At 42.0% G+C, this 15,492-nt stretch overlaps 1 protein-coding gene across 2 annotated transcripts in view; it reads right to left on the bottom strand.

The window, feature by feature from the left end:
- TBXAS1 (thromboxane A synthase 1) overlaps positions 1-15,492 on the bottom strand; it is a 244,297-nt gene that overhangs the window by 131,214 nt on the left and 97,591 nt on the right. For both annotated transcript variants that reach the window (XM_014937534.1, XM_014937533.1), the window contains exon 4: positions 564-660. In XM_014937534.1, the coding sequence (XP_014793020.1) occupies positions 564-660 (97 nt within the window). The remainder of the gene's footprint in view (positions 1-563; positions 661-15,492) is intronic.

Genomic DNA, 15,492 nt, shown 5'->3' with positions numbered 1-15,492 from the left:
GTAACAAGCAGCATACGTATAAGTTCTTGCTAACCCCAAATTCATTCTTTGCCATTTATTATTTTCAGAGTGCCAAGTATAACAAAGCAACACACATTAGCTGCAGGAGGCATGTGCCTGTCCCAAGCAGCCTGCTCCTGCCTTAAAAAGTCTAAAAACACAAGACAGACAACGGATGGGAGAAAGCAAATAACAATGTTCATGTGTTACAGACTGAGAACAAGGAAGAGAGCTAGTAAGTGATTTTCCCAGGATTTCACAGGAGGTCAGTGGCAAAACTGGATATTGAAAGCCTCTCTCTTCAGCATCCATCTGGTGCCTCAGTCACAAGGGCATTGTATCTCTTTTAAGGACATTCTCTTTCATCCTTAGAGTGCCCTGGTAAGAGAGGTCTTTGACTGAAATGTATATAGTGAGTTTATATACCTTCAAGTTTCGTTGAACCATGTTGTACTTTCCCCCCCCCTCTCTATTTCCAGCTCCCTTGCAGTCACTTTTGGTCTCAGGTCAAATTAACAATACTAGCATCTCCGTCCACAAAGCCAACCTTTCTATCTACTTACAGTTCTGTTGGTGAAATTACTGAAGTCTGTCACTAGGATTTGCTTGATCATCTCTGGCGTGGAGACCACCACAAACATCTGGCGACCAATATAGTACCTACAAAGAAAGAAAGTAGAGAGTCATTTCAGCAGATAACGTCCACCAGAGAACTGTCACCTTCCCTAAAATATCTCTGTTGGCTTGAAAACACAGAATATCACAGAAAATACATTCCCCTCGGTAAATCAGCATCTTCCTCCATCCCTCTTAAGTTTTAAATTAAGATGCATAGACCTGGAATTTAAAGGAAACAGCTTAAAACCACCTACTGATTAATCGATACTCAGCCAACATTTTAACATACAGGTTTACACACTCTATGTGCACTGTGAACTCTGTACAAAGTGATGTAAATATCACTAAAACAAACTACAGAGGAGCAAACTGTTAGTAACGAACAACCCAAACAATCACAAAAGACCTCCAAAATCAATTATCCTGCAGTTAGCCACATGAAATGTCTTTCCATGGCAAAGCCCTGTATACAATGAGCCTTTCCAGAAGTCCATGCCTGCAGTAAAGGCACCATTCCACTGCTCCTACTAGCACTGGAACCGAGTGCATCTCAGACCCCGGGCTTTTCGTTATCACAAACATAACCATCTAACAGATACCATCCGAAACTTACATAACACCAATAAGGAGGGGGAGGGAAGTAACAAAAAAAGAAAAAAAAAAAGTCCACCAAGTACAAAGAAATTAATAAAAGTTTAGAAGAAGCCTGGGTGATAGGGGTCTCACTCTCTGCTCCTACACCCTCTACCTCCCACTTTCAGTTTAATAAGATCTTTGGAGCCAGGGTCTGTCCTTGGGAGACTTCACACCATTGTGGATGCTGCAGCTGTACTAGGACCCACCGTAGCCCCACAACTCCTAGGGGTGCAGAGCCTCCTTCTCCAGAAACATCCCCCCCAAGGGCCCATGGGCACCCCGTGCTTGGCCACTCTGCAGGAGGAGGAAAGAGTACCACCAGCAAGCAGAGGTTCCCTGCAGTCCCTACCTTTGCCGATTGCTGGACCAGAAAGACTACGCAGGTGGTGCTGCCATTGCTCTGCCAGGACAGAGGAAGAGGAGGCTGGAGGCTAGAGGCAGGCACTGCAGGGCCAGGCAGCTCAGAGCAGAACACGAGCAATACCACAGATGCTGCAATACCATGGTAATACTGATGCCTAATCATTTTGGTATGATACAGCTTAGTATCAATATATTGCTTATCACCTGTCTACACTGCAGCAATGGAACAGACAAGCAAACCCTGGGCTGAATTAAATTTAGTAACTGGAGGTTCCCATGGCAATGAAGCTGCAGCAGCACTGATTTCACCAGGGGCAAACAAGTCAGACAAATATCTTGATTCCAAAGCAGAGTTTCAGAGTCCACCTTGACCCCCGTACCACCAAAACTCATAATAAACAAAAGGCAGAGAAGAACAAGAAAATAATTTTCTTCAGGAAGGAAGAGATCTTATTTTCTTCTCTGGTGGGTTTCAGGAGGGAACTGTTATTTCCCAAATTCAACCCACAGGCTCCACTTGAACCTTAGATACAGGTTGTACATTCTATTAAAATAAACCTTTTTCACCTCTCCCAGTTTGCTAAACCACAGCAAAGTCGCTGTCTGTTAATGGTCCAGCTTTTCTTCAGAATCCTAATAGGTGCATAAGAGCTGAGGCCTCACTTTAAAGAGTGCTTTGATCACTGTGTTTGACAAAAGAGTGTAATGCCCTACATGCACCTTCTGCATTTACTTTGTACATTTTCTCTGGCATTGGAGAGGCAAAGCAAGCTCCCAAGGCAAAGACAAGCCACTCCAAACCTACCCAGGATGATCAGCCATGAGTGCTGACCTCTCACACTCACATGTTGCTTTTCTCTTCCACTCTCCAAGTTTATCAAGTTATTTGTCTTATTTAATGTTTAGTGACTGATGGTCCTCCAACATACAGCTTCTCATAAGGACCTGACACCAGATTCCAAATCTGAATCAGAAGCTGATTTTATCTGCCCAGACAGTTTAACCCTGACCACCAAGAGGCACCACATGATACATCATGCGAAGCACATGTGCGTGAGTGCGAGAGAGACACTTCTAGTTTATTTCAAACTTGGGAAGCTGCAGAGCTCCAGCTCCAGTCCACCAGAATAACAGACAGTACTCACAGTCAGAGCCCTTATGTCACAGTGCACTTTGTGCCTGAAAGCATTCAGGACTAAAATTTGGGACAGGAGCATCTCCTACTCAAGCTGCTTTTATGAGAAAGTGACTCACAAGCCAAGCTTATGCAAACAAATCTATTCATCATCCTCCAACTCAGACCAGTCACCCGAACTCCCAGTTCTGCTTCCACAGCTAAGCTCTTTCTTTTTATTTACTCTTCTCTAACTTTCTGTCTATAGGCACCTGTTTTTCCTCTCCTTATCTAGTTATAAATAAGGGCAGAGAAGGAGAAAGAACAGAAGGGGGAAAATCTCCTAAAATTAAACTGAAAATACTGAAAACAAAACAAAACAAAACAAAACAAAACAAAACAAAACAAAACAAAACAAAACAAAACAAAACAAAACAAAACAAAACAAAACAAAACAAAACAAAACAAAACAAAACAAAACAAAACAATCAAATTGTTTTTTAAGCAAAGTTCTGCCTACTTTTAAGGAATGACTGCTATAAAGCACACACAGACTAACATCTTTTGTTGTATCCCAAACAGTAAAGGCACTCTCCCTAGCTTTTTTCTATTCCCCAACTTTCTGTATATAATCTTCCTAACCTTTTCTAGGACACAAGAAGAAGAGGGGGTGTGTGGACGCACTTTGGAAGTCAAAATCCACAGGCTAGGAGCATGATTTCTATGATCTTCCCCTGAATTTAAGGAAAAAGGACAAGAAGAGCTAAATATGAAACAAGACCATCTGAGCTGTTTCATTTAGCAAACACAGGGCCAGAACCTGCAAAGACACTAGAAATATGCTGAACTAAGTTTTAACATATTTTAAATCCTTTGCAGGACCAAGGCCATGGTCACAAACCAAGAGGATATCTCCCAACTGGAATGTTTCTCTTTCACTTGTTCAAAAATGGCACATAAAAGATAAAATCCTCCTGAACAATAATCTATTCTTCCCAAGTAAATAACATATTCACCCCTGCCATGTAACTTCATTTTGATTCTGTATTACTACATGAGGATATCACCAGTCTCACATAGACTTAGATTTATTATTGAACAAAACCTGATATTCTTGTCAGATTTTAATAAATAAGAGTTTGAGAAAAACAAAAGCCTCCCGGCAAGTGCATTACAAATGGATTCATGAATAATTTAGGACAGTACTTTTTATTAACTTTCTCTAGGTTAATCTTTTCACAGGGCTAGTCCACACACAGAAGCCCTACCTTTAATGGCAGTGATACAGTGCCATTATACTGCTTGACCCAACCTTTTGTTACATTTTCGTGTATGGCATTCAGGGTGCAATATACATTCTTGTGACCATCCAGCTCACTCCTGCACGGAAACAAGAATGAGGGAATGTAGTACGGTGTCTTCAGAGCGATGCAACCCTGTTCACGTGGGAATCTGATGCAACATTGCTATACCAGTAAAAATACATTTCATGACCCATGCATGAATGTAATTTTCCTGTGTAAATGAGGCCTTAGTTACTTAAATTTCACTGTTGGAGACAATTTCTACTAAATTTCTGTTTAAAATGCAGAAGAAAAACGTCCACATTTTTAGACCAGCAGCTTTAGCTCCATTGGAAGGTGAGACTGGAAGACCTAGTACCCGTATATCAACAGCATGAGGGCAGCTTCCTCCAGCAGATGAAAGGGTGGACAATTGGGCCATCAGCCCAATGGACTGCTGGTGCAGAAGCAGACAGCCCTGTGCTGCACTGTCGCCAAGATGGCCACACAAAAAAGTTTTTGAGATGTGTTCAGCAGAGGGCATGGATCTACACCCAGGAGCTGGGGAAAAGGCAGGCTGCCCTCCAGTGTGTTTACCACAGGACTTGCAGGTCAAGGACGTGGTTATGTTATAGTATATTGACCAGACTCTAAATGCAGAAGTTAATCTGCATTCAGAGTGTTTTAATAATCGAAGTGGCTACAAAGACCTAACACACTCAGGCTGCAGCAATTTGGTTTGAAAGAGCAGACAAACACCACTCATAAGGCAATTAATGAAGGAGACAGAGACTTCTGCCTCGTGTTCAGGTTTCACCCAGAAGGCTGCAGTCCTCTTTGCAAATATTGAGTCATTTACTAAACACCTCTTTTCTTTAATTGGCAAGAATAAGGAGCATCCAGCAATGTGCTGGACTGTGTTGTGGTGTGCCCCACCATTTCTTTCCACATAGATGTGGCCCATTTGTATCAACCCTCACCAAGTGCCTACCATGGCCATGGCCGCAGAAGCTACCCTGTAAAGGTAAGAGACATCTGAGAGATGAGCTGCCAAGTCCAACCATGAGCTGCGGTAAGAGCAGTGTGAAGAGAGGCACACTGGACTGCTCAGTCCCTCCTGCAACACCCAAGCACACCATCTCCCTTTCCAACAATTGCCAGGGATTTCTCCTCTCAGGCGGTGTAGCGGATCAATCAAATGCTTTTAATTTGAAGGACCAATTTATTATAATTATCCTTTCTGTGCCCCCAGGATGGCTCTGGTCACACTGCACGGTCATCTGCTGCCAACAGAATCCCCCAGATCCTGAGCCACGGACGCGCTCTCCGAGCAGCGCTCACAGCAACGTTGCCTCGCTGGGCAGGAAAAGATGGAGCGCACACACAGTACTTCATGGCACAGGGCCATATGGTTTTGTATAACACCTGTGTGGGAAACACCTGCAACCCTTTCACCTTGTTTATGGTGCTGCTGTCAATTCACAGAAGACTTTGATCTCCCTATCTATTATCAGACCCACGTATTACAAACACATCACATTAATCATAAAGCACATATATGCTGTCAGGCAATAAGCAAGGCTTTGTTTTCGATGCTGCAGTCTGGTAAAGCACACAAAGATCATCTGGAAAGTTAAATGAAAATAGAAAATTTTGTTATCTCTTCCTCAGGGAAGAGCAAAGAACAAAGGGGGGAAAAAAAGGAAAAAAAAGGAAAAAACAAACAAACAAAAAAGAAAGAAAAGTAGTGGTATGCAAAGGCACAGACATACAATGGAAAAGGCTGGTTTTCTTAGGAGACACTTCCTTAAAAAAAGTTCCTCGATCACTCTGCCTCTTTTGTTTAGACACCCATTCACTGCAGGCAGACAAACAGAAAAAACAAATAGCACACTGCTTGTTTAAAATAGGACTCAAGCCCGGCGTTACTTGCTTAATTATTTCAGAGGTCAGCAAATTGATTTGTCATGAGCACTGTCCCCTTCAAGCTCCTGCGGGCAATTCACTCTCTGTAGGATGAAGAGATATGTAAGGAGCAGCTGCAAAGCCCAAACACAATCTTCTCAGAAAGGGTTACTTGGGCTGAGAGGAAAGGAAAAGAAAGGAGGGGACAAAAAATTGTCAGGTACCATGAGTCCCATTATTATTTGTGTTATATTAGCAGCTAGAGGCCTCCAAGGTCCCTTGGCCCTAATTTGGCAGGAGTTACACATGTAAGTAGAAGGCTTATTCTGGGCCTGTGGAGTCTACAATTTAAATAAACTGGAGTGACAAACAGTGGGGAAAACAAACAACATCCTCCATTTTCCATCTGAGGGATTAGGACACAGGCAGGTATGGAGGAGACGGGAATTGACATCAATCACCTTTTTACTATTTATTTTTTTTTTTTTAAACTCCCTGTGGGAGCAGAGCTCCCCAGCTGCTGTGTACGCCTGGAAATCCCAGACCAGCTTTCTTCAGGAAGGGAGAAGTTTGCAGGAACATCAGCAGCTAACTCCTGTGCCACTTCTCCTACGTCCCAGGCTGAGACTCTAGCTGGCAGGGTGCCTTCCTGGAGTATTTTATAAAGCGCTGCCAAACTGAGTATCTCCAGATTAGAGAACTGAGAAATGCACATTACTACTTAAGAAAAAAAAATAATAAAAAAACCCAGAACACCCTAAAACCAGGTGAACGTATTGCACATATTTAAGCCCTGGTAGGACAGAGCAGTCTCAGGCATAGAGAAAAGTTTCAAAGCACAGCTCTGCCAACTCACACACAGATGCCTCAGCCGGAGACTAATCCAGCCCATTGTGTAAATTCATGAAAAAGAAGACATGGCCACAGTGATTTCTATTTAAGAATAAATTGTTCCTCATTTCCTTTTTTGACGAACTACACTTCTTTTCATGCCGTGAAAGCTTTAAAATAAGCACATAGAACTATTAATTTAATTCCTGACTATATTAAAAATATCATGTAACAAGATGCCCAGACGCTCCCGCACACTTTCTGTGCTGCTCTGTATTGCTATGCATCCACCTCTTTGTCCACATACCCGGGATTAAAAATGCTATCTTCTACATACCAAGAACCTCTGCGCTATCTCACACTTGCACCTTGCCAAAAGACCTCTGCTTTCTGACATGCTTAAGGAAGTATCAAAAAAAAGGAAGAAAATTCTGGGATTATTTATATTCTCCCACCGCTAAAAGCACGTCTATTTTTAAAGGAGCTCCTCCTTTGTCAGGTGCAGTAAGAGACTCATGGTACGAAAGTAATATATTTAGGGCTGACAATAAGGAGAAGGAGAGCTGGTTGGGGCCATTACAAAGTACAGAGCTGGTAGAGTCTTTCAAGTACCTTACACCAGGGTGCAAACGAGATCTATTTCTGGGCATCTCTAAACCCAGCTGGGGTTTAGGAACTTGAGGGTGTCACACACATTTACTAATCCCTTCCCCCTTCCGAGGGAGCAGTGCGGGAGATGCAGACTCTGCATGGCTGTGTTAATTCATTCATGAAATGAAGTAGATGACATTTACCCACATATAAGGAATGACAGGGATTAAATTAAGCTCACATAGTGCCACGAAGAGGAAAAAAAAAAACCAAAAAATCAACAAAAAAACCCCACCAGCCCCTCTGAATTATACAAGCATATTTGGCAATCCATGTCCATTTGGTTTTCTGAGGAAATCTGAGTCCAGACCCAATTGCAAGCACAAAAACTCAATCCCACGTTTAGAGGTTAAGAAGAAAAGCAGCAAAGAGATGGAGAGGGATAACAGAACCATTTCTTTTCTTGCTCCAGGTGGGCTGTGGGAGAAAGCTGAGTGCTGGAGCAGCACGGAGCTGTGGGGTCCTGGGCTGTGCTCCTTGCAGCTGGGGAGCTGCTGTTTCCCAGGGCTGGTGGGGGCTATTTTTATCCTGGCAACTGGGCTAGGATGATTGCCACTGCCGCCGCTCCACGTGCTTGCATCATACCGCTAGCACTGATTAGCTAACATCAGTATTCCACTTCATTAATGCGAAATGAAAGCTGTAAATAGGGTACTGCTTTTATAGGATGCTACTGGAAACGAGAAGTACTGTGATATTAATAAGAAACCAGTTGCTCGTCCCGCCTGGGTGCGCAGTGCTATTTGCTACAGGGTGATGCTAAGAGCGCCTAGAGCTCTTCACCTTGGCAAGAGTGCCAGAAGAAGGTTTCTAAATCTTTTCCCATGGCGTTTTTCCCTCTAAGCTTGGGACTGTGTTAGTCTGTGTTTTGTTACCCGTGTTTAGACTGTGACATTTCCAGCAAAGCTTGTTTTGTTTGCGCTCGTTAAAGCAGGGTATGCCTGACTGACCTCATGTGATGGTGCAGCAGACGTTTCCTGTGGGTTTCAGCATATTTCTGTGCCCGGCCTTTCTGTGGGTTTGCAAGATGCAGCGTGAGACCAGTCTCATCTCAGGCTCTTTGCACCTAATTCACTACCAAAGTACTCCTTCACCATACCCTGAGAGAAAAACCATCAGGCTACTATTTCCAGAACACTGGATTACTATTTCTAGGGAAGACTACATCTGGGAGATAGCAAACTTCCTGCGTCACCAAACTTTACTTGTCTCCATCTACACACTGTTCATTTGTATGGATTTGTATGTGTCTACTATTTATATTCAACACTGCTACCTATTTTTATCAGCAGAGTGAAGGAAAAAAAAAAGGCTACAAGATGGCTGAGAAGGATAAGCAGACAACGTTACTCTGGCTAAACACAGGCAGCCTTTTCTCCATCTTTTTTTTCCATGTAAGGGAGAGAAAGGGTTCTGCTCAGCGTTTATCCTGATTTCTAGTCAGAAGCTCTAAGCAGCTTCTCTTGACAGACAGGTAAGCAATTTCTGGGAAACAATAGGCTGTATTACCCTGGCAGGGCTATAGCCATTTCGGACAAGATAAATGGAGACAGAGCAGTGCACTTGAAGAAGATGAGGGATAGGACTGTGATGTTACATCGAATAATATGGCTGAGAGAACACAGAGAAGAGCAGCACAGGGCTGCTTTCTAGCAAAGCAGAGCAGGGGGGGACCCATCGCAGCGGGTGGCCGTGAAGATCCTCAGTGTCCCAGAAAGCTGGAGAGCATGCGCATGTCATGGTGCAGACTTCAAGGAAAATTTGGGGACAGGGGGCAAAAAGAGGAGAGCATATGTGCGACCATACGGAGAAAATGATACAGGAAGGAGGTCAAAGGATTTAAATATAAGTTGTGATACTATGACATCGCAAGATCCAGCAAGCTATAAAACCAGTTGACTATAATAAAACCAGTTGCCAGTTACATGCCCATCACTAAGCTCCATATAAGCAAACACACTTCAAGATGGCTAAAACGAAACCTGCGCGATCTGACTTTTGCCTCCCATAAAACATTTCTACCCATGCTAAAACAGAGGGTTTATTATTTTCCTCACTGAGACCGGACATCAGGGGACCAAGAAAAGCCATCCATAAGTCTGCATTTCTGCAACCTTCATCTCATACATACTTTACATATCATGGGGAGGACTCAAGTGTGACTAGAGTTTTTCACATCTCTGGTTTTGGTTAGCCATTTTAGCCCTAAAGGAAAGAAAAGGCTTTCAGAAAACACTGAGTATCTCTATCTGCTGAAAAGTCACGTCCTCATACATATCTTCAAAAGAGGAATTCAAAATCAGTAGGCTGTTTCTGTTTGTTTTAATTCTGCACTTTATCTTTTATTTCTTTGCAGTCAAGACAGCTCATCTGCCTCCTGTAAATACGATCAGCAGTGGTGGACCATACAATATTTTATTTTTGCATGTGTTTGAAATAAACATATACATAATTTTCTTTCAGTCTACTCCTTCTTACTGGCATTTTGATCTTAAATCAATGAGAGAGTTACAATATATTGCACACCATCCCTTTTTATTCCTTTCCTCTGTTTATGTTAATGCAGATGCACACATTTCTGAAATAATACTGTCTTGATATTAGAAAATTTTAATTCCTCAATGATAGATGGGACTCAATATACTGATTTTTTGCATCATAAACATAACATGATGAAATGAGTAAGCCAAATTGCTTTGCGTAACTACAAATGCACGCACCGCTTTGTTGAATAAGTAACAAGAGGCTTTGACCCTGTCACGGCTACCAGTCTGAAGAGATCTGAAGTTCAAGCAAACGAAAGCAGGGTTTTGTAGGTGAGAAGCAACGGGCAACTCATTCATCTGGTCTGCCTGCAATAAAGGCACAGATCCCAGCCAACACTGGGCAGCCTTACTCAGGCAAGTAAAGGTTTGCCAGACTGGCCACGAGGGGGACAGCCATTGGGACACACTTTTCTTTCCTCATCTGCCTTAAAAAAATACGTTGAAACAAAGCAAAAAGGGATAGTAACCACCTACTGAGCTCCTGGGAATGTACTTTTTTTTTTATGTTACAGCATACAAAATGCACACAGGAAACATTCATTTTTTAAAATCCTTGCATACCTATGGTAGTGTGCACTTTTTCTATACATTCTTAACATCTACACACAAAATCATTTAATTTTGTTAATGCATTATTAAATGCACACTAAGCCAAATAAAAGTCATTTCCCAATGCCTTATGCATTTATCATGAAACCACTAGCAGAATTCTTTACAATAAAAATGCTAGCCGTACACATGACCAAACTAAATTATCTTGGGAAATGGCTAATATCTGACCATGTGGAAACATTAGAAAGGAGGGCTTTGTTATAGGAGTAGAAGGAAAAAAATAGAGGTATTTTCTTACAGAAAGATTGCAATGATAAAAATATTTTCAATAGTAAAAAATGCTGCAGCTCCAGGAAATTTTCCTGAATCAATTCAATCTGTGCCGTGCCGGACTTTAAAAACCCATTAAAAATAACCATGATAAATTTCCTAACCTCTTTCAGTGCACCACGCAGAAGACAAAGGAAACTGCAATTCAACAGATATAGAAAAGAAAGAAAAGAATGGAAAAACCTGATAGCTTGTGCATCAGTGGTAACATCCTTGCTAACAACAACGGGCAAATCTGCGCCACAGAGGACGAGAGGAGCAGGAGTGATGTGTGCAGCTGACAATGGCACTCCAAAGTAATAAGTTCCAGGAAAATCTGCTGTTACAAATGGACAACACGCTGCTGAGTAGTTGAGTCACGACTTCCATAACATGGCAAATTATTTCAGCCTTAAAATGGACATACTGAAAAACAGGATGTACACAGCTCTGGTAAAGCAACTATGGGAATAACATCCCACAAACAGCTAATACATTCACCTGGTTTAAATTATTAAACCTCGCAGAATTCTGTGCACATTCTGGGATTTTTTCTTGATATTTAACGTGCAGTCATAAGACACAGATCATGTTTCAAACAGTAATATTAGTACAAGCACCACCTAGTTGACCTATTTTCCATTTACCACCTTGTACATATTATCATTTGTAACAAAAATGCTGCTTCTCCTCTTTCCTTTTGTTGGGGGAATGAAAGGGGGACCATTGTATAACAAATAGCATATATATATCACCACATTCTGAAACAGTTTCCTTTTGTTGGGGGAATGAAAGGGGGACAGTTGTATAACAAATAGCATATATATATATCACCACATCCTGAAACAACCCAAATCCTGGAGGATGGAGTAATACATTTAGCCCACTTCTCTGCCACAGATGTACCCTTTCACCATGGAGCAACAGGTCCTGTTCACCCACCTCCTTTCTCTTCTGATGGGCAGCCAGGGTGCAGCATATCACACGGATACTGGGACCCAGTTCCCACTCGCACGTTGCACACATATGAGCTCTCTTCACAGCTGCATTAAACAGCTGTCCCTGGCCTGCTCCTGGCTGCCCAGGGACAAGTGCAAGATGTAGCCCCAAGAACATCTCCTCTTTGTCTCGGTTGTAGCTGCTTGGCTAAAGACCTCAGGACTCCTGTGGACCTGCCTGATTTCCAAGTCATCTGAGTAAATGTTGTCATCCCACATGGCTTTGCTATTTTACTCCCAAAGCCCTCTGGATCTCTGGGGTCTGCTGGAGTGGATTCCTGGAGTCCTTCCCTCCAAACGTTCAAGCATACTTGAAACACCAGCAATCATACTTAGGATTTCTCAGGAGGCAATTTCTGAACCAAAAATTGCATTTTTAATTGCTCAAAGTCTCCCTAGGAAAAAGGGAAAACAAGTAGATATGAAAGCAAACCAACTTAAACACTTCATATTCCCTCGAAATATACAGATACTGGGGCAAGATCAAGTGACTTGATCCTCACACAACGACAGAGGTACAGCAGAGATACAACCCACTGAATCTATTCATAACTCCTATAAACAAAGCAAAAAAGCACAAGCACAACTGTAGGATGAACCACCACTGAAGTAAATATATTGATCTATCAAAAATGATTGAAGACTGACAATAAAAGGGTTATAAATGCTTAGAAGAAAGTGAAAGCGAAAACACAAAACCAACCCACTGAAAAACTCCCACCTGCATTCACAGGGAAAAATGGACTGGAACAATAAAACACAATGGCAATGCCTGTACGTCTTTGATAGCTGCCCCTCCCAGAAGCTGGAACAATTTTGCTATAAACCAAGCAAATGAAAATGTAAATGCATGAGCAATCGTCTGGGGGATTTAGATGCTTCATGTCCTGTAGTCAAAGAAGGGAGGAGAAAAAGGTAGGAAAGCGAGAGAAAGCACCACTTTTAATATTTGTAATTATTGATCGTGCTCTCCTCTCCCAGAGCCTTTTTAATCCAGCAGAGACCTTACAGTTAAATATGCAATGCTGCCTGTATGGCAGCTTTAGTGCTGCTGGAAACACCTGCTTCTCCTCTGACCTCCACGCAATCCACTGCTTTGGCTCCTCCAGAAGGGACAGCCTGTGGATCTTGGGGGTTCCAGCCACAGTGAATCACATAAACAGCTGCCTGCAGAAATCCAATATTCTAAATGGCCAGCTCAAAAGAAGCATGGGATGGGGAAATATGCTGAATGCAATGCTCAGAGCAGTCATAGGAGAATGTATAAACAGTCGTGTACTTGAGGGCTTACAAACTGCATTTGTTAAAATATTTTGCTAATAAAATGAACAGGAGGAAAATTATGGAAGTTTCACAAACTTGATTCTGTTCTTTGCTGTTCATGAAAAAACAGATGTGTTAGTCGTTGGGCAAAAGCAAATAAAATGCCGCTGATGCAGGAGAAAAGTTGGGTCTGTTGTAAGGATAAGTTTATGTACTTCAAGTACTAATCTTCCCATTTTTCAATATGCTTCTCTGCCCCAAAAATCAGAATTTAAAATATTTTAATAGAAAATAATTTAGTATTTAATGGCTAATACCTTTCCATGTGACATTATGTTACCATCTGACCTATTTTAACATTTGCCTCTGGGCTGAACTTGTAGACCTACTTTCTGTTTCTCCTGCCCCATGCGTAGATAATTTCCTACTGGGCCAAATGGACAGCCAGTGGACATATAAAATTGTTAGGCTGCTTTGATAACATTTTACTTTGGTCCTTCACACAGAGTATTTCATAAGATGTTCCATGTGATAAAAGGTCCCAAAGAACCAAGATCCTCTCATAATGTCCCTTTGAAAGACTCTGCAGCAATTCCTTGTGTCCTTGCCAAGATCCTTTTTCAATAAAATAGATTCCAACATTGACAGAAAAGCTTAGATTATTGCTGAGTGATAAAATGTCTACTGCTAGCCCTTACAGAGTCAGAACATTGCTCCCAACTCACTCCTTTTTCTGTAAACTACTTTAAGACGTCTGGATACATCTTAAAATTTGCTGTACAAAACCTAATTTTATTCAATAGTCACCATCATCCAAAAATCGAAGTTATATAATATGAGACCTAAAAACATTGGGTGAAGATCTTCAAATAGTCACGGCTCTGTTCCTTTAATGGAGCTACACTGAAGTAAACAACAGCTTGAAGGTCCAGACCACTATTTTCAGGCTTGTTTACATAGGGGAGAGAGGAGATTCTGGGACAAGACGTGGTCTGAATCTTAATAAAGTTAGACTAGGAAAAACTCCTATGGGAGCACACCCCTATTGATACGATAATTGCTGGGGGAGATGGCCAGTTTTTTCCCTGACGTAGTTTGTGTCATTCCAGAACTGCTGTGTCTGTGCAAGGGAGGTTTTTTTGACATGACTATACTGTTTAATTATACTAGTACAATTTTATCAGCATGACTACAATAAATTCTCCTTCAAGACAAGCCTTCAGGTTTAGCCACCAGATTTAATGGAAGGATAGAAAGATTCAGAGTCCCCAGGGTAATGGTGGCTCAGCTCATCCCACACTCCCCAAGCTAGAAAAAAAATAATAAATAAATACAGTAACAGCTGAAAACAACTTCTTCCTCTGCAGCAGGGTATACTTTTGCCTACTGCCTGATGAAATCATACCCAGTTCACCAGCAGAAGGTCTGACATAAAGCAGACTCTCCAGGGAAAGAAGAGAGGTAGTTGAACAGAGAAAAAAGGGTAATTTGAAGATGGTGCCAAACCAACAAAGAAAAAGGAGATATTTGCTCCCCTTACTACTAATAAAACATAGTAGACTTAAATTGATCCCCAGACTAATAAGGTAGAGGAAAAACTAAAACCTATATATGACAAAACAATAAAAAAGTAATGAAGAGATTTATGGAAGTACATAAAAACCTTGGAATGATGTAAAAATTGTCAGGTCATGTTACTGTTTTCAGCTCAACATGGATAAGAAAACCAGGGAGGAATAAAAATTAGAGCATGGAGGAAAGATAGCATAGGGCTGAAGGGGATGGAGAGAAGCAAGAGAAACAAAAAGCCAGAGCAAATACTTAGGAGGGGAAAAAACCAGCAAGAAACATGAATTCTAAGCCCACAAGACAATGTTGTCAAAGTAAAAAGAACAGAAAAAATCCTCAAAGGACAACAGACACCAGTGGAATGGGAAGTGCCTCTGTAGATATTGGACAACGCAGGAAATATGACTAAGAAACTACGAAGAGGCATCCCCAATCCATTCCTGTGTAATGCTTAGGTGTCCAAAGGGTCAGAGGTCCCACAAAGTCTTGTCTAAGGACTCCCCAGCATGGGGAGAGAGGGTCTAACCAGCATCTGTGTGTCATTCCTGATGCTCCTAGCAAGGTATTCATGAGGAGGGCACAGAGCTGTAGATGCTCCAGCCTGTGCTGGAGCTCACAGAGAACAGAGACATGCAACAGGCTGCTGATTTGCAGTTTCGTCTCTGCATCCTTCTTCTCCAGCCCCCGGTGGGGAATATAGGAGGAAGGGAAATCCCTTTTGCTTGATGCTTCTCATGCCACATGAGAAGGCAGTCACAAGCTGCTTTTGGATTTCTTCAAGGCTGTCACGAAGAAGGGTAAACAGGCAGTGGGGAGAGGCAGTAACATGATTCTTCTGTGAAGAGTTGGGCGAC

This window comes from Calidris pugnax, unplaced genomic scaffold (genome assembly GCF_001431845.1).
Source record: "Calidris pugnax isolate Ruff unplaced genomic scaffold, ASM143184v1 scaffold1, whole genome shotgun sequence".
Lineage (NCBI taxonomy): Eukaryota > Metazoa > Chordata > Aves > Charadriiformes > Scolopacidae > Calidris > Calidris pugnax.
Note: the sequence above shows the minus strand (reverse complement) of the source record. Positions and strands in the feature narration are given on the sequence as shown.